Source organism: Triticum urartu, chromosome 7A (genome assembly GCF_056163025.1).
Source record: "Triticum urartu cultivar PI428250 chromosome 7A, HENAU_Tu73, whole genome shotgun sequence".
Taxonomy (NCBI): domain Eukaryota; kingdom Viridiplantae; phylum Streptophyta; class Magnoliopsida; order Poales; family Poaceae; genus Triticum; species Triticum urartu.
The window spans coordinates 640,470,054-640,497,947 of record NC_141879.1 but is presented as its reverse complement, the minus strand read 5'-3'; the positions used below and the strand labels follow the sequence as shown (position 1 = coordinate 640,497,947).

The window sequence follows — 27,894 nt, the reverse complement described above, 5'->3', positions numbered from 1 at the left end:
ATGACCCTAGAGAGCCACATTTCTCCCTTATCAAACGCATATTACGTTATCTTAGAGGGACACTACACTTTGGTCTTTCCATCCATTCTTCTTCCTCTCATAAACTGATTGCCTATTTGGATGCCAACTGGGCCGGATGCCCAGACACCAGACGTTCCACGTCGGGGTACTGCTTGTTTCTTGGAGATAATTTGATTTCTTGGTCGTCACGTTGTCAGACTACTGTGTCTTGCTCTAGTGCAGAAGCAGAATACAGAGTTGTCGCCACCGCGGTCGCCGAATCATGTTGGGTCCGCCAGCTGCTCATGAAACTTCACCGGCCTATTAATGATGCTATCATTGTGTATTGCGACAATGTGAGTGCAGTCTATCTCTCCGCTAATCCCGTGCAGCACAAGCAAACTAAACATATATACATTTTGTCCGAAAGAAGGTTGCCATTGGAGCCATCCGAGTTCTGCACGTTCCATCCAACTTACAGTTTGCGGATATTTTTACAAAAGGTTTGTCGACATCACTCTTCCAGGAATTCTGATCCAGTCTTCACATCGGCGCACCACCGAGTTCAGACTGCGGGGGCGTGTTAGAGTCCCGCAATCGTACGCTGACGGCTGCTGCTCTTCTTGGAGATCACGTCTTCAACATACCAACGTTTGGTTAGCCTACCTAATTTGTAATCGTGTTGATCACGTCTAACCTTTGTACCTGTACTATATATACATGAGGCAATGGAAATAGGAGGCATGTATTGAGCAGCCCCGTTCATATTATTTACAGCGCGTGTGGTGAAGCTAGTACGCAGGGAGGCTGCATGTTGCACGGTGTGGCCATGGCCTGCGAGACAACAGGAAGTTTTGTGAGCTGCAACCGGCGAGGGCGTTTGCTGAAACCGGCTAAGCAGGAGTTGTAACCGGCGACACCAACTACTGGCGCGGCAAAAGCTTCAACCAATGTGTAAAATAGTTTCAACTGGCGAAGGATAGAGCTTCAAACCCATGGAAAAAAGCTTCATGGGGTGTGGAAAAAAGCCTTCAACAACAGAAAAAAGCTTCAACCGCTGTGTGAAAAAGCTTCAACCGGCGAAGGAGGAAGCTTCAACCATGAAAAAAAAAGCTTCAATCGATGTGGAAAAAAAGCTTCAAACCGTCAAAAAAGTTTCAACCGGCACAAAAAAAGCTTCAACCGGTGCGACATGCTGACAATGGTGCGGGCTGCGGGCGACGGCATCGCGGTGCTACGACGGCAACGGGTGAGCCTTTTTCGGTGAGCGACGAGTGCGGCAACACCAACGAGTTTTTTTTTGCTACAACCTGCATGTTTTTTTGCTCGACCAGCGGACTTTTTTGCTACTTCCGGCAACCTGAGTAGAGTACAGTTTGCGAGCTTGTCGTCGAGTGTGCCTCCACCGGGGACCGTCGGCACCGGAGTTGTGGCGTAGCATCGCATCGGTGCTGGGCCGTCGCCACGGGGAGCTACAACCACGGGCACACATTGCTGCACTGGTGTAGCGGATGAAAAACGCAGGAGACGACGGTGGCGCGGGCGGCGACCGGCAGTGAGGGCGGCGACCGGCGGCGAGGGCAGCAACATGCGAGACGAATCAGGGGGCGGTGCTTCGAGGCGGGGCATGTCGATCGTCAATGGCAGTTGGAGTTTTTCTCCAAGAAGATGGCGTCGGGGAGGAAGAGAAACAGATCGTGCGGTGTGTACGGGCGTTGACCCTACTGAATTGGGTGGCTGGCATGCGACATCGGCGCCTAGCGCTGCCCTTCTTAAAAAAAAGGAATTTTCCTGTCCATTTTGAATTGAACTGAGATTTGCCTTGTGCGTTGTGTCCGAATTGGACTTGGGATCGGCGGGTTGTCAGGCTATATATCGCTCCCGGAACTCATTTTGGAGTCGGCAAAAGATCAGAAATATAATCATAGCACGGCGGCAGGCATGCATGGCTGCTTACCTTAACACGCCGCGCGCGAGATTCTCTCCAAAGTCTAAACCCTAATCCCTGAAGTCGATCCGCCGGCATGGCGCGGCGGCCGCAGAGCTGGACCAGGGACCTCAGCAGCGGCGAGTCCACGAGGTTTCCCTTGAGCGCCAGCCAGCAGGCGGTAGTCGCCATCGCCGAGCTCGTCGACTGGGCGACAGCTGACGGAGCCGACGAGAGCGTGCGCGTGGCCGTAGCCGTACACGCCAACACCGGCGAGGAGACGGAGACGTTCGTGCTGTCGGCCGAGAGCCCCATCTTGGTGCTGAGGTCCCCGGTGATGAACCAGGAGTTCTCGCTGGAGGTCCGCTCCGCTGCCCACGCCGTTGTTCGGCTATACGGTTTCCTTCTCACAGTGCCGCCTGAACCGGGGACGGCGGACGACGAGCTCGATATGAGCTGCCCCGGCGACGATGAGCTGGTGGAAATGGAGTACTCCCCCGAGGGCCGGCGATTTCTTGGAGGCCCGGCGCCGTGGTTCTCCGCCGCGGGGAGCACGGCCGGCTGCATGCGGGTCGCCGCCGTGGAGGACCAAGAAGAAGAAGAAGCAGACTGCAAGGAGATCCTGGTGCTCTACCGCTACGCCCCTTTCTCGGTATCATCGGACGGCGTGGTGGTGCGAGGGAGCACCAGGGCGCACCTGCTCCGGTTCATGGCCACCGGCGACCACACGGCGAGGTCCCTGGCGTGGGCCGGGTCGTCTCTGATCCGGCTGATATACCCCGGTGACTTCAGCGAGCAGCTCCAGGAGCTATGGTCGAGCCTGGCGTCGCAGGTGAGCGTGCTGCCGCGCGCCGCGCGTGTCGAGGTGTTCGTCGACGTCGGCATCCTCCGGAGGTCGGTGTTCGTCGACGACAGCATCCTCCGGAGGTCGTACTACACGCCCGAGCGCATGGAGTGGATGCGCTCCGTGCTGGAGGAGACGGTGGAGGAGCCGTGGCCCGTGCGATTCACCGGCATGGAGCTGCACCTGCCGGAGCCGATGCCGCGCGACCATGATAAACACGAAGCCGCCGTCGACGACGATGACACGGACGCCGGTGAACGGCCGGCGAAGCGAAGGAGGGTCGTCGCCGCTGGGGAGGATTGCCCCATCTGCTTGCAGCTGCTCGAGGGCGACGACGACCTCGCCGCGTGGCCGGGGTGCGGCAAGCCCCACGTCTTCCATGGCGCGTGCTTGGAGAGCGTCCTCGTGGACAGCAAGACGTGCCCTATTTGCAGGCACACGCTGTACGTCGAGTCGACGTTCGGCAAGTAGTAGTACAAATGTGCAACTAGCTGTTCTCCAGAAATTATTTGTTTTGCTGAAGGATTAGCATTCTTGGGTTTCATGGTCAGTTCATCAATGAATGAATCATGTCAACTGTAATTGATTTGAACAAATCTCTGTAACTACACCGTTGAAGTGAAAATTGTTTGTTCAATCATGCAATCATTATGCACAAACTAGTTTTGGGAAATTCATATGCATCAGCTGAACTTTCATACACATATAGTGTTTCTAGATGAAAAACTCTACACAAACAAAACTGGAAGTGGAAAAAAAAGTTATATGAACTTACAGTTATAGGATGGATTGTATGAACAAAGGAATTAATTAAGCTATGCACAATCACTTGTAGTCTATATAGTTTATGCTCTACACATGCAATGGGAGAGAGGGTTTTCCCAGAGGTCATAGTGCGGGAAGGTGGCCTCGGGGAGGCCTGTTCGTGTCTGGTGAGTGATCATCACATCCTCCACAAAATTCGCCCATGGCATGTATGGGTCGCCGAAGAACTTCGACATGAGCCCCTTGTCCGGCTTGATAGACTTGAGCCTATGGCGCCCCATGTAGCGCCGGAAGCCGATGATCAGCTTCGCAAAGTTGCCGCCATGGGTCATGACGAACACGTCTGACTTCAGGCATACCAGGAAGTCCAGTGCAGCGAGGCTGGTTACATGCTTCTTGAAATGTTCTATCTCCTCCTTGCTTGCGAGATCTTCTTTGGTAACCTGCAAGCAACAAAGATAATGGGTCAGTTGTCTCTACAACAAATCCACCTGCTGATGATTGCTTGCCCATCCATAGGTAACTGTCTTAGTTTCCTTTCTGGATCTGTAGTTTCGCGTTATGTCCATATAAAGGCACTTTGAAGTTTGAAGGCAACAAACAGGATTTGCAGTAGAACACCTACCAAATTAGGGAACATGTTCCTCAGCGGTGCCATTCTATTGTTTCCACCATACACTTGCCCTGATGCAACATATATCTGAGTCTCCTTCGTATATCCCATTGCACGCAGAATGAAACCTATTTCCCCAGGCTCAAGCGGGCAGCGGCCTTCTTTTCTCTTTTCCAGTGCTAAAGACCAAAGGTGAGATCCATTCTGCATATATACAAGAGAAATATATCTAAGCACTGTACTTTGTGACCTTATTCTCTTCAGGCTAAAATCATTGTCTAGACAATTCACATTAGTATATCACCTTGAAGCGTCTTGGCCATTGTTTCTGTCTATATTCAGCCATCATTGCTTTCTCCTCTCTGGTTCCAGCAAAATCACAAAAGGATAAACCCACCATTCCTTTCTCGAATCTAAGATGAAGAGCCCTTCAAAAGCAGGAATAACAGTGTGAGACATGTAAAAAATTGCCAACTCCAAGGCAGGTTACTCTGAAGATCATGAGCTACACTTACATGTATGGATTTACACTCCCAGTTCGATTCCGCATCCTTGTTGCCAGTTTGTCAGCCATTTCTTCAATGCCAGGTAGAAACTTTAAGGCGTGATAATTAACTCTGCATCTGAGCCGGTTAATCTTCATTGGAACATTATCATACCTGCAATGATGAGTTTACAATACACTATGGCCATAAGTCAATGGAAGTGAACAAGATAGCAAGGAATAAACTGGGTGGGGTGTAGGGCCAAGGGGGAAAGGGAGAGTAGCAGAGAGCAATATTACTTGACCACAAAGACTCTAATGTGAAGAACTAGTCACTGTGCTAAACAATTATGTAGCAAGTCTGAAGATATATGAACAGAATAGAGTCATGGAAATATCTTCATAAAATGATATTAAGACTTACCCCAATCTATCAACGAATGGTTTGATAGACATTATCTTTTTCTCTTTGATCCTTGGAAGTACATTATCGACATAAAACTGCGCTGGTGCATATTTTGGGATATTTTTTACAGTACGCCTGTTAAAATCAACATAAATAATTATAGAAGTTACAATTAAGTATGAAAATATGTTGGCATGTAGGAAAAACAACATATGCAACAAGCAAAAACAAGAAACAACATAAGCACATTTATCTAACCATAGAATTAAATGTACATATAGGAACCATTTTGTAGGTGGCGGTATTGCTGGCATTTAAAAAAAAACTCACAGATGGTAGTCACGGAAATTGGCAAAATTTTAATCACTACGAAGATCTTATCCGGCAGATAAACCAGAATAACACATATAGGTCTATAGCTATGTCCGCCAGCAAACTATCATGCCAAAAAACGTACCAGTGCCAACCAATTATGAATAACACATATGACAGCGGGTACTGTAGTTTAAAGCGCTATAATGAACTAGGATTACAGTATCGACTAGCATGGCAACATTACCTAATGATTGATAAAATTGTCACAAAGAGAAAATGAGCAGAAGCAAAAAAAACATTGCAATGCCCCAGCAGTACAATCTTATTGCATCCTCAAAACTCAGGTCGCAAAATATAATAATCTGAATTGGACAAGCAGACTTATACTTGGGGAGAAATTGATGACATTTGAAGCAGAGACAACTCTAGTTGCACTGGCATTGCATTAGCAATATATTGCATACATGAGAAATGCATGTAACTTTGTAAATAATGGAAACTGCAGAGCACAAACAAGCAGCAGAAGACACCTAGTTAGTTGGCTTGTTCAAGTTAATACGCTCTAAGATTAATTGTTCCCTCTCTAACAATATTGGTGTTGATTTTACTACAAAAGAAAGCAGTGCTCTAAAAATCAATATCATTCATGTGTTTAGACTTTAGCATCAAGCTATTAAGCTGACAGCAGCTAAGACAGATCAAAAGATGAAATGAAGCAACCAACCTTATACTGGTGAACAGCTCATCTTTTTCTGTGAACCAGTCAGGAATATCTCGAACGATGCGGACATCATCCTTCAAATAATTTATAAAATGATCTACATCGAAGATATCTTCAAATTTCCTGAATAGAAAATACAAGGTTGTCAAATATTAAACACTTTTGCCAGGAGCTAACATGATAACAAACACAAATTACAAAGGGGCATAAGCAAGCAGGAGCCAATTCGGAAAGGAGGCCAGAATTATCACTTACGTTTGATCTTTCCATATTTGATCCTGCTTCAGCACAGGCAAAATAAGTGTGGCGTTCATTATCTTAGCAATTGCAACAGCATTACATATCTGTGAATATATCAAAGTAGTGCAATCAACTGATAGTGCTTGATAAAAATTAGGCAAGGTGCCATTTATACTACATAAGCAAATGTCGCATAACAAGTCAAAAAAATTGTCCTTCAACAAATTGATAAATGGGAATAGGGCACGTACGTACAGCTATTCGTTGCTGGTTCAATCCTCCCTCGGCATGAATAAAAATATACCCAGAAGTTTCGTTCTCTGGCACAAGATCTGCAGAATAGTAGGGAAAAAAAGACAAAATTTATACTCATCAGGACGCAACCATGGTTTAAGGTGAATGGTTTTCATATTTTCGTAAGCCATGGTGATGAATATAAACAGCGGGTGAGCACCAAGACAGCTTCAACTTGGGATCCCTTTCCCCAAGAGGAAGCAACAAGAATTATTGTTTCATGAAGAAAGCTTGTGTGCTACTGTGTTAGGCTATGGGCAGAAAGAGGGGTAACAAGAATTAAACTAGCCGTTAAAGAAGAAATGTAGAGAGAGTATTTTGTTTCTGGGTTCCCTTTCCACTTGTGCTCTTGCAAATAATATCACAATTTATCCTCATCTCAAAATCAACCAGTCACGTTTTATTTCTCCAACCACACAACTTGGGCTTGGAATATCTTCTAACCAAACATACTATATCTAGCAGGTCAGCTGTTAAATTTACTTATGGTCTTGAGAAAATTTTATCAACTACCCGGGCAACATATCGGCTTTGCGGCAGTATCAAGATACATGAAGATACCGCAAAAAAAAAATGGTACACTGAGAAGATACCGTCACAGTTATGAAACAGCTTTCATCGCATTTCTATTCGGCACTTGCCTGAGATCTCGTCCCTGCGTCGCTCGGCACACGGCTTCCAAGACGTGGCGGCGGCATGCGGATTCTCCCACAGAGAGTTGCTCACCTGAACAGCAACACCAAGCCAAGCCAAACAAACAAACGTTAAAACAGATTGCACGCACAAACATCCACCCAGATGCAGGCTGAGATCAACATCACTTTACCCCGGGGCACTGGAGCCGAATCCCATCCTTGCGGCACAGGTAGGGCGCGTTCTAAGGTCCAACAACAACAACACAAATGTCAGCAAGCATCAGGGATCCCGACGAGACGCGACGAAGATCGACCGGATCGAGGACTCACGAGGCGCGACCAGACGGAGGGGGCGGAGACGAGCGCGGCGAGGGCGACGCAGGCGAGGACGGCGAGCAGGATCCGGTAGGAGGCCGGGGCCGAGGGCGACCGGGGGTCCTCGAGCGCGAGGAGGGCGCGGACGGCGGCGGGGAGCGAGTACCTCTGGTGGAGCGGAGGGGGCGGGCGCAGCGCGCCGTCCTTGCCGCCGTCGCCGCCGCCGCTGCGTGGGGAGGAGAGGAAGGGGGAGGAGGCGGAGGCGGAGGCGGCCTCCGCGTCGCGCTTCGCGGGCGAGCCGGAGGAGGCGCGGGCCGCCGCCGCCGCCACCGTGCCGTGCCGCAGCTCGGCCATGGCGGCGTCGGTGCGAGGAGGGAAAGGAGAGTGTGCCGCGGTTGCGGGTAGTGGGCACTGTTGGGATCTCCCGAGTGACGTGCTCGTTGCCCCTCCACCGGTGTGGCGGTGTGGGTAATCGCGAATTCGCGACCAGGTTCTCATTTTCAGCGGAAATTTCGTCAAATTTTCGAAAAGTTCATCAAAAATATTTACACAACCGAAATGGGAAGATGATCATGCTCCCAGAAACTATTGCTGAATTTTCCCTCAAAAAAAAAGAAACTATTGCTGAATTTGGGTTATTTGGGTGAACTGGTATCAACATCACAACTGATATTTTGGTATGACCATGGCGTCAATTATGTCTGAAACTAGAAATCCCCTTTGTTCCCGACTTTTGTAGCGATTGTGCACTCGTGGCATTTGATTGATTAGGAGTATACGCGACCAAAATTGGCACTCGTGTCATTTGACTAGCCGACTAAATTTGGCGGCAAACAGTGGCGGCTCCAGAAATTTGCAACCGGGTATTCATGTGTATTCATTTTGCCAAAATCATTGCTATTTTCTGAAAATTGTCACTCTTTTGCCAAAATCAACACTGTTTTGTAAAAATCATGGGTATTCACATGAAAACCTAAGAATACCCCTAGCGCCGCCCCTGGCGGCAAAGCCAAGGGGCATGGGTCCTTCTGGGTTGGATTGACCTCACCGGCGCTTCCTAGCAGAGTTAGATGGCCTCCTCGACTACGTGCATGATTGCTCTCTCGTTCCGGCGGTGGGAAGCAATTTTCACGTTATCGTGTGTACAACATGGAGGAGACGAAGAATCCCCAAGACTAGTTTGTAATTATAGTTTCTTTCAAAGGTGTTCTTGTGACTTGGATGTTTAGTAACGTCATAGTGTTAATTATAATATAATAAAAATGTCTTTATTGGATCATGTGAAAAGTGAATGACTAATGACAGGCATTTTGATAATATCACAATTTTATGCCTTTTTTAACTCTATGTTTTTATGCTTCATACTAACACGTTGTAACGAAAAGAAATAATCAAAGCAAAATTTCCAAGTCAACTAAAAAATGCCATATATCTACGAACGAAGATTGCCATTTACATGACCATATTGTCCTATGAACCATCAAGTGGGGTGTGAATAGTTGTGGAGGCGATGGAGCCGGCAGCTGCATAGGCGATCAGGCGAATACATGCGGAATGGGAGAGCATACGGTGCCCCAATATTGTGGCAAGGTAGGAAAAAACGCACGCAGCCCCACTTTGCATGCATGCGCCCAACTAGTGTGGCCAAATGGTCAACATAGGCTGAAAATGTTAAGCTTGGTGACCATATTGTCACACTCGGAAGTATTCACTTGCCATAAGTTCAATTCCCCAATACGTTTGACGAATGTGTATATAAGATACAAGTATAATGACTATAGACGCATTTTATTCAATCCATTGCGGATGTAACTTGCAAATCATAGAGTTCACAAATTTGTCGATGTGATTATGAAAAAAATGGTTGTGGTTGTTCTTTAAGAAAAACATATGCCTCTAATCAATATACACAAGAGTACCAAAAAATTAGTTAATAAACGGTAACCATCCACCACGACATATGTGCTTGAAGGTCAACGACTATATATGTGCTTGCTAAGCTCAACGGCCATTCGGGGATCATGGTCATCATTGCTCGGTCAGGAGAAACAGGGAAGACTCTAGGTGGGGTATGTTTCATAACAATAACACCACCTAATCCCTTGGTCAAGACCTCATAACATTTTGATTGGGTAATTAGAGTTAGGAAATGGCAAATTGAAGGGGCATTATATTGAGTGTATTTGTAGTGTAAGTTGTTACTTATGATTGATCTTATTTTTTATGTGCATTTATAGTGTAAGATGATAATTATAATAGACCATAATGTGTGTGTTTCGGTGTCCATCGACTTGTCCAATAAACCAAGACATATTTCGCAATATATAGCATCATGAAGCATAAAAGGATGATGTAATTTTTTTTAAACACACTACGGCTCAGTGTACATGTAATCCTTGCGGCAGCGACAATACAAAACGACAACAAAAAAAAACGTTCCCATTCTGAGGAAGGCATCACAAATGAACGTTAATTGGCAACGGAACATAAATGTACCGAATGCAAGATGAGGGTTAGGCTGATCATTTGACCGGACAACTCCATAATATTAGTTTGTCATTCATATATGGAGGAAACGTTATTCGTTTATTTTCAAAGATACGCCGACAATAAATAGAGAATGACTCAAGAAGTCTAAACCGTTTCCCAAAGTATCATGTCAAGAAAATAGATAAATGATACTGCATTTGTTGAAAGCGGGAGCCAAAAGACGATGGTGACGAACTGAATTAGATTAGGATCAAATAAATGCTACATGTTCCACATAGCAAATAGGTCCAATTATTAAACTTTGTACCAAAGCATACATAAAAGTGGCAAAGCAGTTGAAACAAATTACAATTTTAAACTTCTATACATAATTCCAGGTGCTTAAGTGAACTTGGCTGAAGTTTTTTGTGTTGAGGAAACCCTTCAAATTGCTCTAGATCAACTTGAACGCACTGCCCACATTCACAACAAATAAATGATGCAAGGTCTGTAGTTTTAAAATTTAAAATTATTACTGCAACACACAATAATACTCCTTTTAAACTATCATACTTATACACCATTACTCTACACTCTAGCAATGCTCGAGGCAAAGCACATCACAGTTAGGAGAAATAGGTAGAAAGATACAATGAATAAACAAAGGTTAACCTGCCCTGGAGCCATGTCTTAACTTCAGTGAGAGTAGGATGAAAGACGATCAAACCATGGAAAACTTGGCATAATCCCAGTTGCCACTGAATATACACGAGGTCCTTATTTAGGTCATGAAGCATGACCAACGACGACAATCAATCACCCATGTAAACACCACCAGAACATAGTTTGTGATACGATGCAAGATCAGCTCTATCTATCAACAAAACATCAATCCCTGCCAAATGTTTCAAGAGTTTAGGTGGAAAGGATTCAAACCCAACGCAATGAACATGGCTGCCGAAGGTACATAGAAGGGAGCAAAAAATATGGATGGCAAAAAAGGAAGGAAATACGACAATAACATACCTCCTCCACTGTCGCGGCAGTTACACATCGCGGACGGATGAGCTTTATCGCCATTACTTGCCCGCCTCCACGCCTGGTCCGCAACCTTGCGACCACATTGACTGGCGATTGTTTTCGTTTTTTAGCCATCTCTGTATCCTCCACACAGGCACACCTTTCAGCAGCGGACGCCGCTGCTGCCATCAATCACCTCTCCCTTTCTCTCTGACCTAGGGCGGGACTAGGAGGGGTCGGGGTTCGCAGAGCAGGGACAGGGTTCTTAAAGGGGAGTGGATATGGAGCATAATCACCACCGTTCTTTCGGAGTCCGACGTTAACCCGTAGCAGTGAACGGGAGGCATCCGATTTGACCCCTGGAATAGCAGTCCAAGGACACTCAACCCAAAAAGCAGCCCACACGGGAGGAAATGAGGAAATGATGCATCGGACGGTCAGGCATGGCCAAGCCGCGGGATCTAACGGTCAAAGGCCGCGGACGCGTGAGAGGACTAGGGTTTAGGTTTAGTTTTACTGTCCTAAATAAAATTCTTCTAAAAAAAGAAAGCTTTCATCACTGATAAGTTTCCTGCTAGCAGCAGTAGTACTGGAGTCTGGTGAGGAGCCCGTACCAAACTCTAGTTCTAGTACTAGTATCCACGCGTATATTATGTTCCAGAACCCAGAGCTGTAGCAGCTAGGTATTCATTTTCGTCTCCTGCCGCCGCCTCCCCGACCTACAAATGTCTGCCAGCACCGCGCCCTTCTCGCCATGACGCTGCTGGAGGTCGGGAGCGTGCCTCGCCGGCGGAGGACGGCGCCTAAGCCTCCTCCCGCCGCCACGGGCATTGGCTGCCATGCGTCGACGGACGCCAAGGGCGGCGGCGGATCTTGCGGCTGCCCCGCGGCGTCCGTTGCCCCTGCGGCGGCGCAACGGAAAGCCGGGGAAGAAGGAGGGGAGCGCGAGGGCGAGGGGAGGATCTTGGCCGCGGACCAGAGCCTGCCGCCCTGCGCGGCCGCAGACGCCGCAGCGCTCCGGCCTCGCGTCGCCTTCCGCCGCCGTGCCCAATCTTCCCCAAGCAAGAGGCGCAAGAAGCGTCGTCGGCTGCTCGACGGCGTGTTCTGGGCCGGCGTCGGCATGGAGTCCGCGCCCGCCACGGCGGCGGACGACCCGTCGCTGGACGAGATCGGCGTGGTGGACGGCGCGCTGCGGGACGTCCTGCGCGGCCTGGGCGCGTCCCGGCCGGTGCGCGTCTACGGGAAGCTGCTGTGCAAGACGGACCGGCTGCTGCAGCAGCACCGGCTGCTCATGTCGCGCAAGAGCTGGCGACGCGGCGAGCCGTTCCCGCTGGACGAGGCGCTGACGGCGGAGGAGAAGCCGAGCGTGCAGGTGCAGGCCTACGACCGGCGCGGCAGGCCCTACGTGCTCGGCCTCAAGAAGCTCGGCTGCAACGACGCCTACCGCCTCATCGCCGGCTGGGGCAGCTTCCTGACCCAGAACGGCCTGGACGTGGCGGGCGACGCCAGGGCCGAGGACCTGGAGCCGGCCATGGTGGAGCTGTGGGCGTTCCGGTCGCCGGCGCTGCAGGTGGGCGTCGCCGGCCAGCCGCGCGGCCCGCTCGGGCTGGTCATCCTGCACTACCGCCAGGGAGACGCCCCACACGCCGACGCCGCCATCGCGGAGATCCTGGCTGCCGCCGCCGCGAACAGGGCGGCGATGCCGCCGCCATTGCCGATTGCCAGTGACAGCGAGCCGGACGAGAGGACGCTGGAGGCTGCGCAAGGGCTGCTGATGCTGAGCGAGAGCCCGGTGGATTTCGCTTGTAGAGAGAACACCCGGCGCCTGGCGTCGTTGATCCTTTGATTTCGCTTGTAGTGTTACTGTCCTGTGAAATGCTACAGATGAGCATTCCAAGAACCATACTGTTATTACTGTCCTATGAATTCTGCACCATCAAAGTATGCAATTTTGCATGTCATACACCCCCTATCTCATCTCTTCTGTGAACATTCCAGCACAGGCACAAAAATATTCCATCACAGGCACAAAGCTGCGGAGAAAGGATAGCCAAGGTGCTAGGATTTTGGAAATTAAGAAAAACACCTGCTCCCTCCGTCCCATAATGTAAGACGTGTCAAAAAACTCTAACATTGTGGGACGGAGGGAGTAGGATTTTTGAAATCGGCAGCAGAATAAGATCAGAACATGAACCATTTTGCATCCCATAGCTTTTTTCCTCACGATCAAGAGTTCAAGACTATTTCTTTCATCACCTGACAAGAGCGCGCCTTTCTTAGGTTTCACCTCGGAGTCATCATGTCATCCCATCTCAGCGCCGGTATAAGCTTCTTGATGTGGTCTATGACAGCAACTTCGTCTCTGATAATGGCGTGCCGTGAGGCCTCATGATGCGGTCCATCTGGACCAGCAGAATGACTCGCTCTTTCAGGATCTATAGCATAGCAAAGAACCATATAAGTAAATAAATCAAGGCATCAAGCAATGGTCAATTGTATGTAGCAGTAGTAGGAAGAACATCCAGTATGGAAGCACGCAGACAGACCAATGCAGAAGTTTCCGCGATTACCACGAACCCGAGACAGCAAGCATTATCGTACTACTCAAAGAAGAGGCTCTGGCATGAATGTGGATCAAGAATGGAAACTGTTGGGCGAGACAGAAGCACCCGATCGATGTGGAGACAGGCATCTGGTTTTCATCTTTGTGCGATTATATACTGTATCTGTATATACAATGTATCCTGCAACCATCAGTTAAACCCCTTTGTGAAGCACCAAAATGTGGTTCTCGTATGGTTTTCATCAAGACTAGCCAAACTGTCGACCTATTTCTGCAACTAAAACCTCCGGTATAGTTATAAAAATTATACCTTGTGTGTCCCCGAATATCAAAGATTCTAAGAATTTAAGTATACAGTCACTGGTCAGCGCTGAAACAATCGAATCTGAAATGAATAGATGGGAAGTAGAGTAGGACAGAAGGTATAACACAACAATCTTACCAGTTATGGGTTGTCCCAATTAAACCATGGTCATATATGATCTTCAGCTTTCCAGATTCCATGAAAGGACTACATTCATTACCCGGACGTGCTTTTTCGACAGTGATGATGCTGCAAATCATCCAGGGATACTCTCTAAAACCTGACCTACCACAACTAGTAAACCAGGAATTACACCACAATCGACCAAGTGACCTTCACTTGCATCTTATAGTTACCACACACCATGTTCTCGGCGGCACAACCGTTGAGCCTTGAAGCAAAACTAACAGTGTGGCAAGAGAGCTCATCGCCACCTTCAGGAGCAACAGTCACCAAGAGCATCTCACCTGCAGATAGACATACCACGCGGCGCGCTGTTCGCATGACTTGATCATCGCCGGCAGTGAGCAAGCCATTCACTCTGCTATCATGTAGCACAATTTCACATGGAACTCTGGTGGTGGTAGCAATGATCTTACCATGGAAATCAACAAGCCCCTCAAGGATCCTGATCTCAACCGTGCCCTCCACGGCGTCCCTAACGAATGCAAAGTTCATCTCCAATGTGCTGTGCATGCTGACAAGCGTGTTTTTTTCAACCCCATATTCGAAGTTTGATGCCTGTCTTGTGATGCCATTAACAACCAGCGTGCCTTTGCTACTGGATTTTCTACTCTCGGGTGTACTACACCCGAGTTAGAAAAAACTTTGAAAAAAGTTTATCAAACGAAATCCAAAAGATCTGAAATTTTGCTACATCAAACTTTATCATATGTTTGAGGTTCTTGCCAAGTTTCATCGAAAAATAACATCCGAGGAGCTCTCAACGAAAAAAACAAAATCTTTGCTGAAAGTTTTGTGCACTGTTTGAGCAGTAATTTTGTTGTTTTTGGTGAGAGCTCGCCAGATGTTATTTTTAGATGATATTTTGCAAGAACCTCACACATCTGATAATGTTTCATGTCCCAAAAGTTCAAATTTTTTGGACAATGTTTGATCACATTTTTTCAATCTTTTGCTAACACGGGTGTACTACACCTGAGAGTAGCCACTACTTTCCGTTTGCTGAGCCTTTCATCCTTGACCTCCCTCCCATGCACATCCTTAACCTTCAGATCGATTTCAAAGAATAGCGAACCGCAGAGCGCAAGTCCTCTCTTTGGACCAGTCAAAATCAATGAATTGTCCTTCAAAACAAGTACAGAATACAGATAGATAAATTGCTGGTGTATCTTTTGGAATGTCTATGTTTGAAATCGAAGCTTTTAAGTTTCTTTGCTTGAGTTTGAACGAGGAAACAATATTACCAGAATATATATATACTTTTCAGGACGTTTCACGTTTGCATGCATTTTGTCTACTCTTCTTAATGACACAAAGGCTGTGGTACAGCAAAACTGAAATGCTGGAGTATTGGGAAATCATAGGCCACCTAAAATTATTCGCTAAAAGGGAAGCCTTTATAGTATTTGGTGGACCTTAAAAACAACATATATTAAACTGATAATATCAGCACAGCAAACATGACATGCCCATCTATGAGGTCCATCGTTTAAGTATATAATATACAGAGCCTAAATAAGGAATTTTCATGTGGAACACATTTAAAAAAAATCATTGAATAGTGTTCCCCATACATAAATACTCCCTCCGTTCACTTTTGTAAGACCTTTTAGACATTTAAGACAACACCTAAAACACTTCAATTTCAGCTGTCCTAAACAACTTACAAAAGTGAACAGAGGGAGTACAAGAATTGTATGACGGTCCAAGTATAAAAGATATTTTACTCTACTCTATACTGTATCTGCACCCATATAGTACCGGATAGAATATATTCTTTGTTGGATAATCTTATTGGAGTTTTCAACCACACAAAGTTGCAAATATGTTTCATGTGCCAACAATCCATTGACGATTAACATATGCATATAAACCCTCCATTACGAATTCACTATTCCTATTTCAAATAACTGTATCAGATGACAGATATCAAGAGCAATACAAGGAACACACCACTGGGAAATTATACGTGTATAGAAGTGCATTGGCTATCATGCAAGCAAAATATAAGTAATACCTCTGAGGTGATGAACTGGCGATTGTCCTTGTCGTGCCAGAATAGATAGACACATTTGCGATCCAGATCATCCCTGGCTATGACCGTGCCATAGACATCAAGTGGGTAGCCATAGTCAGAAGAAACAATCTTGACAGAGAGAATATTTGCTGAGTTAGACAATGGGAATCCCTCTCCGAAGGTTTTGTGAGTATGGCGCGTTGGACCATAAGGGGCTGCGAAAAGAGAGGAACACACATTTCAAATACCTATGCAATCATCAGACAGTTAGTTGTCAGTCTAGAATAGGTAAAACCGTAAAAGTTGAATGGAGTAACATGCATTGTATTCGTGTGGTGCATGGTTCAACTGCAAATTGAAGGAAACGGTGCCTTTTACGTTGCAGTAAAATTTACTAGCGTTACAAAATCCAAGAATGAACTGGATGGTGGATGAACCGGTAAAGCTATCACGGTTGAAAAGGCCAGCAGGATTTTTACAGTAAACTGCATTTTGCACCACTAAACCTGACCCTGGTTGTGCAAAACACCAGGGTATGATGGATACCTTTACTCCCAATAACACCGGGTAACTCGACTATGAATAATTACTCCTTTAAGCGAGTTTCTGAATTCTGAACCGACCCACTCACCAGTACAAAGTGCAATGCAGGGTAGTAGAATTCACTGTGTTATGTGCAAAATTAGAAAACGCAAGCACTGATGCTCATTCAGTTCAACACAGCGACCCGGCAGGAGAATCGGATGGGGAAGCGGGGACTTACACTCCTTGTAGAGATCGAGCCTGGGATCGAAGCAGAAGCGGGTGTACACGTGCTCCCTCTGCTTGGGGTCGTACTCGCTGTACCTCGGGCTGAGAGGATTGACGCCCGTCGCCTCCTCCGCCGCCGGCTGCGGCTGCGGCTGCTCCGGCTCCGGCTTCTTCTTCTTCTTCAACAGCCGCTCGTCTGCCTCCCGATCCCTTTCCGGGGCAACCGCCACGGGAGGGAAATCGCCGCCCGCCATCGGAGGAGGAGGGTAGGGGAAAGGAAGCCACAACCGAGCGAGTGGGCCGGCCGGCCCACTTCTCAGAAACCAAGAGAAAGGTTTTTTTCCTATTTCGCTAAACCATCGGCCGTTACTTATTTATTTTTTGGTGAAGGAAATCCACTGAAAAATGTTACGGTTTCCTTAGCATATAGTTTTCTAGAAAAAATACAGTTTTAAATCTTGTGAGGTATTTAAATCAAATAAATATTGTAATTTCAACAACTTTTGGTATCCCGGGTATTCTTGTTATTTTGGAGTATTATTCAAAATATCTACTTCAGACCTAGCTCTTTTCTTGAAAAAAGAGGAGAAACTCCTTTCATGTACTTTGCTGGTTCACCTCGGCATCTCCTAGTTTCTCCTTCGCAGCTCAGCCATGGCGGTGTCGGTGCAAGGAGAGCGTGTCACGGTTGCGGGATCTTCCGAGTGACAGCATGCCTGTTGCACGAGACCAGACCAGATTGGTTACGTCTTACTCCCTCCGTTCGGAATTACTTGTCTCGGAAATGGATGTATCTAAAACTAAAATACGTCTAGATACATCTATTTCTGCGACAAGTAATTCTGAACGGAGGGAGTACGTGTGTGAGTTAGAGACCATGTACTTAATTAAGCGGAAATTTCATCAAAATTCCAAGAAAAAAGAAAAAAAACATATCAGACAAAAAAAGACATGAACTTAAGCTTTGACATGACAAAAAAAATACTGTAGCATATAATAGCATAGTTTTATGCTTTTTACTAACACACTGACGTGAAAAGTAATGGCCAATGGCAAATCTCCAGGTGTCAATTCTAAAATGGCATCAATTTACGAAAGTGAGATTAGCATTTTTCGACGACCATATTGTCCTGTGAATTCTGAACCATTGAAGTCTGCAACTCTGCATGTCATACTCCTCCTATCTCTTCTGTGAACATTCCATCACAGACACAAAACTGCGGAGAAAGGATAGTGTGTGCAAGTTCCAATGGAAGAGGCAGAGAACTACCATATAATACAGCTACGAGTTGGGAAACGACAGTTAATAAGATCAGAACAAGAGCAGTTTTGCGCTTGCTTGCTAGGAAGCCGCCTGCGCTGCCTGATCCCATAGCTTCTTCCTCACGATCAAGACTCTTTCATCATCTGACGAAAGTGCGTCTCTCTTTGGTTTCACCTCAGATGACCAGTCGTCCCATCTCAGCGCGGGTAGAAGCTTCTTGATGTAGTCTATGACAGCAGCTTTGTCCCTGATGATGGCGTACCCATGAGGCCTCATGATGCGGTCCATCTCGATCAGCAGATCTTCCAGGCCACAGCCTTGATTCTCCATCTCAGAGAACAGGAGCCACGCGTGAAGGAGGTCGTAGGTACGAGGGTATGTCGAGAATGACTCGCACCTTCAGTAACAAAGAACCATAAATAAATAGAATCAAGCAGTAGCCAGTCGTATGGAGCAGTCGTAGGAACTAGGAAGCATCAAGTATGGTACGGAAGTACACAGAACAATGCACAGGAAATTTATTTCATCAATAACCACAAGCCCGAGATGGCAAGCATCATGTTGCTAGTTAAGGAACAAGTTCTGGCATACGAGTAAATATGAATCAAGAATGGAAACTATTAGGCAGCAGAGGAGCCGCTGGTGTGGAGACAGGCATCTGGTTTTTCATCTTTGTGCAATTCTACTATACAGTTTTTCCAGTGCCCGTCAGTTAACGGCAGGGTACTTCTGTAGCAGCTAGGAAGGAAAAAATTTCAATGAGAGAACTCTGATTCCATTCATGACACCATGTCTGGAATGTGACGAGTGGATTATATATTAACAGTGTGCATTCAGTATAATGACATAAAATTGAAACAACATAATACTATTGCTACACCCAACATATAGGGAAACATAAACTGCTTTGTGAAGCACCAAAATGTGGTACTCATATAGATAACCACTAAAACACAAGTTTCACGTATGAGCACTTGTCAAAATATTGACCTATTCTTTATGCAATTAAAACCTCTGATATAGTTATAAAATTATACCATGTGTGTCACTAAACAAAAAACATTCTAAATCTAAGAATTTAGGTATGCATAGTCACTTAGGCAGCATTGAAACAATTGAATCTAAAATGAATAGATGAGAAGTACATATAGTACAGAAGGTATTTCACAAACATCTTACCAGTCATGGATTGTCCCTATCAAACCACGGTCATATATGATCTTCAGTTTTCCAGATTCCATGAAAGGGACTACATTCATTACCCAGACATCCTTTTTCCTCAGTGATGCTGCAAATCCGCCAAGGTTAGCATTCATATCCATAACATTTCTGAAGGAATACTTCTGTATCTCAGATTTCATAAGTTTCCAGTACTGAGCAACTCTAGAATTCCAAATTTCCTGCAGACAGTATTCCAAGGTTAGACACTTAAGATCATCATCTGGGAAGGGTGCGGCTTCATATAGCAAAATCAATCATCAAAACACTCACATTGTCTTCAGAAAAATTCTTTGAACTGATTCCAATCTCTTCCAGACGAGGGGGTGGTGCTGTGAGCCTTTGTGGCCAGGGAAGCAGTTCGGCTCCTTTAGCCTTGCTAACTCCTGGTTAAATAAAAGAACATTACACCATCAGGGCACAAGTATGCTAGCCAACATTTAATGTTCCATATTAGAGTAATTTATGGAAGAACTACAAGTGAAGTTGGATTTTCTTTACAGAAACTTGTAATGGAAATTTTCTTTATTAACAGTTACAGCACCAGGCAATATACATATATGAACAGATGAACTCAACCAAATATGGCAATATACTACTACAGTTTCAAACTAGAAATGTTAATTGCAGGAAACTCTGCTGCAGAAATTGGAAACTATCAAACCATATACACCAATATTCTACTACAGTTCAAACCAGATATAGTGCAAACAAAGCAAAGGTAATCAATGGTGGTGGCATGCAGGCAAATTGTCATCGCCAGCAAAGAGTGATCTGTGGAGGCCAAAAATTGCAGAATAAGGGGGCACATGATGACTTAATGCCAAGTGATAGAGCAGGCAACAGGTGGTTTGATCCTGTTAGTGGGCGGTAAGGCAGATCAAACAGGGTTGGCAAGGGGTATTCCCTTCAGGTAAGAGGTTAACCAAAGTACCCTTCTATATTATGACTAGCCAGTGCTCAACAAAGGGTTATGGCTAATGGTTATAATCTTGACCCTTTGTCTGCTCTAACATGTGCGAACTTTTGCCAGGGTGAAGTATATTTCAAGCAGAACACTAGAAGAAAGCAAGAGACAATACAATAGATAACAGACTATGGTAATTCAATAGTAATCTTGTGGCAAATCAGGAAAGTGAGCTTACTCTTGGAGTAGGGAGTTATGCATGCTTTCATGAGGACATTCCAAGCAGCATCTGGGTCATCATCATGGGCACACATGGGAGGAAGTGCTCTGGGCTCTCTCCTCATATAGCACCCGTTTGTCAATGGTTTGACCCATATCACCGTCTGGCCCTCCTTTGAAGCAATCCTCCAGCACATCCTCTGAGCAAGATTGCTCATCTGCTTCCATATCTTCCGGTTAACTGGATCATGATGAGCATAAGCCTCTGGTGAGGAATAAACGAAATACCCTCCAGGCCTCAAAACCCTATCCACTTCCAGCAACAAGATCCCATCCCTCTGCAACCAGTCGATTCGACAGCGTGAGCAATGCGCCAGCTCGAATGAGCGGCTTGGATATGGCAGCCTCCTTGTGCCCAGCACACCAAGGGTCGACGGGATCCCCCTCTCAAGGGCAAACTGAATCTGGTTCTCGTGCACATCGTTGGGAGCAAGCGACATTGCAATTATATCCAGCGGTAGGAGGTAAGCCCCGAAGCTAGCAACCCCGCAGCCGACGTCGAGCACGTTCCTGATGTTGCCTTCGTTGTTCAGCTTGTCATTTGGAAACCCCAACATCTAGCATCACACCAATCAACATTGGCACTATTCGTTAGCTTCCAAATGTAACCAAAAGGTGATGGGTTAACTGCTATAGGAGCTTGGAACGTTTCGAACCTGCGCGAGGTTCACAATGTACTTGTCGGCGCCGTGGTGGAAGTGGGTGCCTCCGCCGGGGAAGTTGATCTTGTCGCCGTTCACCACCATCCACCTCTGGTCTGACTTCTCGGAGGCGAGGTGCGTGTGGGGTATGTTGGCCGTCCACACCTCGTCCCTGCTCCTCGGCCACCTGATCGGCACCTAAACATTGCCACCCACATCACATCAGCATGATCGACCAACAGAAGGGCAAAATGCAACAATCTACAGCATGGTGGACTCATCGTCCGTGTTCATCTCACCAGGTAGCCATCGGGTGGGGGGATGAGGCAGTTGAGGCGGCGGGGCGCGGGCGGGCAGTGGCGCTCGTAGTGCTCCATGAGGGAGAGGTTGAGCCTGAGGCGGAGCTGGTGGTGGAGGCCCCGGTCCAGGCACGGGATCAGCTCCGAGTGCCTCGCGTCGCACACCTGCGCGGCAACCCCGGGCCGATCGAGTCAGCGAATCGAACCACCCGCCGTTAGCACGCACGTACGGAAACCGCGACGGCGAGGTGTGCGAACGTTACGTACCGGGAGGGAGGAGAGCGCGAGGCCGTCGGGGAGCGGGGCCTGGGCCTGGACCTGCGAGGCTCGGAGGCGGAGGGTGGGGCCGAAGGCGGCGCCGTGGAAGAGGCAGAGGAGCGCGAGCGCGAGGGCGGCCCCGGCGAGGGCGCACGCGAAGGCCCGGCGGCGGCCCGTCGCGCCCGCGCCCCACCCCCGGCTGCCCGGCGGCGGCGGCGGCGGGGGGTGCGGCTTCATCGCGGCGGCGTTCCGCTCCCCGTCGCGCCTTGCCGCGGGGACGCGGGGGGAGGGGGCCCGGGGTGCGTGAGGCGGCGGGCGGCTGCTCGTTGATTCGATCGATCGATCGATTGATTACGCGGCGTGGGCGTGGGCGTGGGGGTGGCGAGGTGGGTGCGCGGAAGCGGAAGGGTGGAGGCGCGTGGAATGGAGCGGCGAAAACATTGGGAGCGGCACACGGGGGGTGGCTCAGGACAGAAGGAGACCGAGAGTGGACCGCGGTCTAGCGGCGGGCCACTTCTATTTGCCACGTTGCACGTAGGTCTCTTACTAGGAAATATGCCTCTACGTTGTAACGGAAAAAACAAATTTTTTCATGTGCCTAGCGGTGACCTATCCGTATTATCGCTTCTCCTCTTCACCATCGTTGCCAATAATAATCATGCTATCCACTTATTCACGATGAAAGTGTTCAATCCTAAGGCAATAAACACATACTCCGGAACGCCGCTTCGCGAGCCCTCCCTGCACCTACTTATAATTTTACGGACCTATTAATTATGATGATGATGAGCGTTATGCTTATCTCATCTTTACTTGATGCATGCATCATCCCTGCATTGTATGCAATTGTTCTTTTACCATGGTGCGCAATATATAATAGAGAGAATTACTGTTGGAAAATTTGTATCAAATAACAAAGGAGAGGGGCGTTTTGGTGGACGAGCTGCATGGAGGCCGGTATCTGTTTCCGTCGGCCTGGCGTCGCGATGCGTGGACTTTGTTCCTTTTTTTATTTATCGTTTGCTATATGGTACAAATACAGCGGTGCTGACAACTCCTGTTCCCGCTCTATACATGGGCCTACGATTGTTGTACTGCCGCGCACGCACAGGATGCTCTCCCCGTGCGGCTTTGAATTTGGCCCACCTCGCGGGCCGGCAAGGTTGGTTGGTGGGGGAAATAAATGTGAGGTTGCTGCTTCCGCTCGGCCACCAAGGCGACCATTAAGCTGCTGCCTGTCCCTGTTTGGCCACTCGACTGGAAAGTGGGCGGCGCCGGGACCAGGGCTGCGCCGCTTCTCGCCATGGATGGCATGGAGTTCTTCTTTGAGGAATCTCCATCAGGGTAATGTTCCTCCGAAAACTCGCGCAAGTTCCCGCTACGCGATTCATTTTTTTGATCTGGGATTCTATCGACTGGAGTTTCTCTCGCTCTGTTCCTCAAACCGCCAGATCTGGCTGGCTCTCCTTTGTCTGTGTAGGTTCGTGCCGCGATTGGACAGCGGAGATTTCTTAAGGGGTCTAGATGCCGGGGAGCAAATGACTGAAGGGGGCACAAGCGGAACAGAGGATGCGGACGAGGCCTTGATTTCATCTCTGCCCATGGGGCGAGCTGAAGGCGGCATGGATTGCCAAGAGGGGCAAGGTGCTGGTACGATGGGCTGCGCATCGTATAGTCTTGGCGACGAAGGGATGGGCGATTCCTGCGAGACGGGCTGTGCAAATACAGTCCATAACGCCATGCCCCAGGATGCAGACAAAGATGGTGTGGGAGTGTCAAACGCAAAACAATCATCTTGGACCAGGAGGTGAATATTCAGTTATCCCTCACCTTGAAGCATCTCCTCTATTTACTGTCAACTATTTTTCTGCTCGGCTATATGCATCATCATCTTCTTAGTCGTAGTTTGGCTGCACAAAAAAAGCTGATTCGTGTGGTCGGTGCTGAATTTTATGGAAGTTTTCTGCATGTTATATGAGAGGGTCAGCTGTGTTGCAGTACGTGGCAGAAACATGTTCAGAACTAAGGAATAAGCCAATTTTCGAGACATGCCTGTTCGACCGTGTCGCAAAAAAGGAGACTCTGATCTCGCACACACAGGAAAATGATGATGCTAGCTGCCGTTTTTTGTTTTGTTAAAGATGAAAATTTTCTGAATCTCGTACTGCTACTAGCACGGTGACACACGTATATCTAGCAAATTACTTTGCGTCCTTCTGCCTGTTTTAATCAACTGATGAGTTGGTGTGTCGTTTGTTGCCAGGGTTAGAGTTGGAAAAGCGGCAGATGAGAGAGAGCACAACTCTTCAAGGATGCCTGCGCTCGAAGCTTCTATCCGTGCATTTGTCGATAAAAAGTCAAAAAATGTTGTCAATCCATCTATTGGAACTAGTTTTGATTCGGTCGAAGAGGGCTACGAGTTTTACAATCTTTATTCATGGGAGGTTGGATTTGGTGTGCGCTATGCAAAAAGTCGTTTAAAATGTACACCGGAAGAAGTGCATGCAAGAGATAGTTTGTGCCTGTGCGGTGAGTCGGAAACATGTCGTTCCTATTACGTTTCAATGCTTTGCTAGCTTCAACTGATTCTCTATGATTGAGAGCCACGTTTAAAAAGTGTAGTTATTAATCTACAATTCTTTTTACTCTTGATTTTCAGGGTAAACCGTTGCAAGCCAACAGTAGGTCGACGAGGTGTGGCTGCAATGCCATGATACGACTGCTGAGATCGGACGACGGTGGATGGTATGTATGCGAACACAGGGCTGATCACAACCATGATCTATCTATTGATTGTGGGGAGAAATTGCACTGGAAGTCCCACCGACACATAGATAGCTATACAAGAGACCTGGTTAGGCAATTGAGAGAAAATAATATCAGCATTAGCAAGGTCTACAGTGTGATAGGGAGTTTCTTCGGCACGATTAAGGACGTGCCATTCACGAAACGATCCTTAAAAACACTGTGTGGTAAACTTAACCGGGAGCAGTCTCTCAATGATGCAACCAAAACCATAGATGTATTCAACGAGATGAGGGCGGAGGACCCGGAATTTAAATACAGTGTTCAGGTTGACACCGAGGGTAGGATTAAGACATTGATGTGGGCTGCTGGCAGAGGGATTGAGCAATTCAAGTGTTTCGGTGATGTTGTAACTTTTGATACAACCTACAAGACAAACCTGTACGACATGCCATTTGGGCTATTTGTTGGTGTCAATAATCACTTTCAGAGCATAATTTTCGGGGGCGTGTTGATGAGCGATGAGAAGGTGGACACTTTCAAGTGGATATTCACGGAGTTTTTCCAAATGCTAGCAGCACCACAGCCAAGAACTATCTTAACAGGTATTGCATGTTCTGATACAAAGATATGAAAAAACTATATCCTGTTAGAGTGCTTGCTGTCTTGAATTCTGATGCTATTACTTGGTTTTGTTGTGGCTGCGACAGATCAAGCTTGCGCAATGGAAATTGCAATAGCCGACGTCATGCCACGGACCGCGCATCGGTGGTGCAAATGGCACGTCCTGAAGAAGGCAAAAGAGAGCCTTGGGGCACTGCTTGCAAAAGGGAGCGAGTTCAAGCCAGAATTCAGCAAGCTAGTCCACCATGTAGTTAGTATTGATGAATTTGAGAAGGGCTGGGCATCCATGATTGAGAAATATGGCCTCCAATCCCATACTTTCCTGACTCAACTTTACGAGGTGAGGGGGAAGTGGGCGAAGCCATACTTCATGGGTGTCTTCTGTGCAAAGATGACAAGTACGCAGCGAAGTGAGAGCGCAAACCACCTTCTCAAAGGCTATGTACCGCCAGGCTGCCCAATGCATTTGTTCATTCGGCAATACGAGAAGATGCAATTTGACCGCGACTCAGAGGAGAGTTACCAGGAGAAAAGGACAAAACTAGTAAGTTTGGTTCAGTCTTCAATGTATCCCTATGCCGTTGCCATAGATGCCACTTGTAAATTCTGAATTCATCTTGTTTGCGCTTGTCATATGTAGGGCGGGATTGTCTTGAAGCAAAATATCCCAATTGAGGTACATGCATCGCAGGTTTACACGAGAACAATGTTTGAGAAATTTGGTGAAGCATTGTACGAGTGTGGGTCGTACGATCTGATAGAGGTCAACCCCCGACTAGAGTATATTGCTAGGCACATAAAATTCCAGGCAAGGGAGAAATGGTGCAAGAACGAGTTTGTTGTCTCCATGAGTGAGACAGCTGATGAGTTCATTTGCGAGTGTGGGACGTTTGAGCACTATGGAATGGTTTGCAGCCATGTGCTTAAGGTGCGTGACGCATATCCTCTCCAATATCTACAAATCCTTTTCTGTATGTGTTCTCTGAAAAAACGTGTGGTGCTGGTTCAGGTCAACGACTGACATTTTTTGTTTGCTGTTTTGCCAGGTCATGATACATCTAAAATTGAATGAGCTCCCGCCTAAACATGTGCTCAAGCGATGGACTAGAGATGCAAGAGACATATTACCGCCGGAGTATTTGCGCTACCAGAAGGATCATGGCCCACTGAAGTACTCGTCTCGTCGGCACAACACTTTATACTTGCTGGCGCTGGATCTTGTTAAATTAGGTGACAGCAATGTCGAATCACATGCACTTGCAATGGAGAAAATGCGAGATGTCAAAGTGCTCCTAGAGCCAGTTGCCGCCGTGCGGGATGGCCTGGGTTTGTCAGATAGAGAGCTTGCTGCAGATTCAGCCGGCTCTGGAGTTGGGAACAAGCAGCATTTTGATAGAGCTGAGTCTGAGCACACCATCTCACAAGGGACAGATATGTTTCCAGCGCCATCAAAGAAACGACCGGCTGGGCGGCCCACAACCAGCCGCGACAAGGCCCCATATGAACAAACCATCGAAGAGGAGCAGGTTCTGTTCTATATGTAGAATTCAGGGGCACAAGAGCACAACCTGCCCTGCCAGAGGTGATGTGCCAAAGGCACCTAGGAAATCTCCTCGCTGCTCAAAATGTGCTAAATGGAACAGCTGGGTGGGTGATGTGCCAAAGGCACCTAGGAAATCTCCTTGCTGCTCCATTTGGGTATGCTAAATGGACACAACCGCTCCTGTTCGTGTGCGGTATAAAAAGATGATTCCCAACGGTCTGATCCAATCACCAACGTTCGGATACCATAACGGGCAGCTGCAACGTTTGGGTTCAGGTTAGCTGGCTCCAACGGCTAGCAGCCCGTGATGAACACGAGCGCGTTGGCGTGCCCATGTTCGTGAGCGTCTGTGAATTATGCTGGCACTGCATGGCCATGATGGGGGGTGGATCGCACGTCTAACCAGCCTGTTGGCGAGCCCTGTACGACATGGGATGTCACTGTAGGAAAATACAGAATACGGTGGTGTGGTTGAAGCTGCTAGCTAAAATACATGCCATAAATGCAGCGCTGCAGCGTCTCGATGGGGATACTGACGAACCTGATAGCGAGCTGCATGGAGCTCGTCCTCCAAACGGCATTTTCGTCCCTCCGTTCTTTTTATAAGACGTTTTGAACAACTGACATTGAACTGTTTTGGGCGTTGTTTGAATTGTCTAAACTTCTTATAAAAGGATAGAGAGGGAGTACATGCTAAAGTTTTTGCCATATTTTCTTTTGTAGTTTGAAATACTAAGAAGTCTCCAGAAAGCTGAGAAGTCTCTTCATATTGAAAGTGTACTTCTGTTGAAACTTTCTCCACCAGCTATATATCAGGAGAAGATACAGAAGCGAGTAAGTTTGGCGGGAGAATCCAGCAGACACTCAATTGGAAGTGAAAAAACACAGAAAATATTGCACTTGAAAGAGGCAAAATCAAATAAGAGAATAAGTTGGGTGGGAGAATCCATCAGACATTTAGCTAGAAGTGAAAAAACCACAGAAAATAGGAAATTGGCTTCCGCCGAAGTCAAGCATATTCGGTAATTCTCTAATTTTCTTGATTAACTGAATAAACAAGAGCATCACAGTATTGATCTTACCTTGGATTCTTATTTGTCCATTTCATCTTTTAAAATCTTATATGCAGGTTCTGACAAGACTCAAGTACGCAGTGGCAAAAAGGTGCAAACGCCTGCGAAATCTGCTTTGATCATTCGCATAATGACCTCAAACTAGGCTGCTGCTGCTGCTAGAGCGAGGAAAACGATG

At 47.2% G+C, this 27,894-nt stretch overlaps 4 protein-coding genes and 1 pseudogene across 4 annotated transcripts; 2 read left to right on the top strand and 3 right to left on the bottom strand.

The window, feature by feature from the left end:
- Window positions 1-1,986: 1,986 nt before the first annotated feature.
- Window positions 1,987-3,258, top strand: LOC125521042 (uncharacterized). The gene has a single exon (XM_048686096.2). The coding sequence runs from the start codon at window positions 2,025-2,027 to the stop codon at window positions 3,240-3,242; it is 1,218 nt and encodes a 405-aa protein (XP_048542053.2). The 5' UTR covers window positions 1,987-2,024; the 3' UTR covers window positions 3,243-3,258.
- Window positions 3,259-3,434: 176 nt separating this feature from the next.
- LOC125521041 (protein PECTIC ARABINOGALACTAN SYNTHESIS-RELATED) lies at window positions 3,435-8,008 on the bottom strand. The gene is made up of 11 exons (XM_048686095.2): window positions 7,575-8,008; window positions 7,436-7,486; window positions 7,251-7,335; window positions 6,571-6,647; window positions 6,331-6,419; window positions 6,079-6,198; window positions 5,058-5,174; window positions 4,665-4,808; window positions 4,454-4,577; window positions 4,162-4,353; window positions 3,435-3,979 (listed from the first exon to the last, which is right to left on the bottom strand). The coding sequence occupies exons 1-11, from the start codon at window positions 7,911-7,913 to the stop codon at window positions 3,617-3,619; spliced, it is 1,701 nt and encodes a 566-aa protein (XP_048542052.1). The 5' UTR covers window positions 7,914-8,008; the 3' UTR covers window positions 3,435-3,616.
- Window positions 8,009-13,132: 5,124 nt separating this feature from the next.
- LOC125519217 (uncharacterized) lies at window positions 13,133-17,165 on the bottom strand. The gene is made up of 5 exons (XM_087533601.1): window positions 16,879-17,165; window positions 16,116-16,330; window positions 15,049-15,222; window positions 14,054-14,728; window positions 13,133-13,483 (listed from the first exon to the last, which is right to left on the bottom strand). The coding sequence occupies exons 1-4, from the start codon at window positions 17,117-17,119 to the stop codon at window positions 14,225-14,227; spliced, it is 1,134 nt and encodes a 377-aa protein (XP_087389727.1). The 5' UTR covers window positions 17,120-17,165; the 3' UTR covers window positions 13,133-13,483; window positions 14,054-14,224.
- Window positions 17,166-17,932: 767 nt separating this feature from the next.
- Window positions 17,933-22,156, bottom strand: LOC125524467 (S-adenosyl-L-methionine-dependent methyltransferases superfamily protein). The gene is made up of 7 exons (XM_048689519.2): window positions 21,741-22,156; window positions 21,474-21,638; window positions 21,190-21,372; window positions 20,493-21,090; window positions 19,621-19,733; window positions 19,309-19,529; window positions 17,933-18,526 (listed from the first exon to the last, which is right to left on the bottom strand). Exons 1-7 carry the CDS (start codon window positions 21,966-21,968, stop codon window positions 18,208-18,210), a joined length of 1,827 nt encoding a protein of 608 aa, XP_048545476.1. The 5' UTR covers window positions 21,969-22,156; the 3' UTR covers window positions 17,933-18,207.
- An 878-nt stretch (window positions 22,157-23,034) lies between these two features.
- Window positions 23,035-27,835, top strand: LOC147960955 (protein FAR1-RELATED SEQUENCE 5-like; annotated as a pseudogene).
- Window positions 27,836-27,894: the final 59 nt, after the last annotated feature.

Bases quoted from the DNA above. Each gene is read 5' to 3' on its own strand.
- LOC125524467 (XM_048689519.2), bottom strand. From the start codon at position 21,968: ATGAAGCCGCACCCCCCGCCGCCGCCGCCGCCGGGCAGCCGGGGGTGG. The intron at 19,734-20,492 runs GTAAGCTCACTT...TTATTTAACCAG, and splicing joins CATAACTCCCTACTCCAAGA to GAGTTAGCAAGGCTAAAGGA. The intron at 18,527-19,308 runs GTAAGATGTTTG...TTGTTACTGAAG, and splicing joins ATAGGGACAATCCATGACTG to GTGCGAGTCATTCTCGACAT.
- LOC125521042 (XM_048686096.2), top strand. From the start codon at position 2,025: ATGGCGCGGCGGCCGCAGAGCTGGACCAGGGACCTCAGCAGCGGCGAG.
- LOC125521041 (XM_048686095.2), bottom strand. From the start codon at position 7,913: ATGGCCGAGCTGCGGCACGGCACGGTGGCGGCGGCGGCGGCCCGCGCC. The intron at 7,336-7,435 runs GTAAAGTGATGT...GTTGCTGTTCAG, and splicing joins TTCGGCTCCAGTGCCCCGGG to GTGAGCAACTCTCTGTGGGA. The intron at 4,809-5,057 runs GTAAGTCTTAAT...TCATCATTGCAG, and splicing joins CCATTCGTTGATAGATTGGG to GTATGATAATGTTCCAATGA.
- LOC125519217 (XM_087533601.1), bottom strand. From the start codon at position 17,119: ATGGCGGGCGGCGATTTCCCTCCCGTGGCGGTTGCCCCGGAAAGGGAT. The intron at 16,331-16,878 runs GTAAGTCCCCGC...CTCTTTTCGCAG, and splicing joins GCTCGATCTCTACAAGGAGT to CCCCTTATGGTCCAACGCGC. The intron at 15,223-16,115 runs GTATTACTTATA...CTTGTTTTGAAG, and splicing joins GCCAGTTCATCACCTCAGAG to GACAATTCATTGATTTTGAC.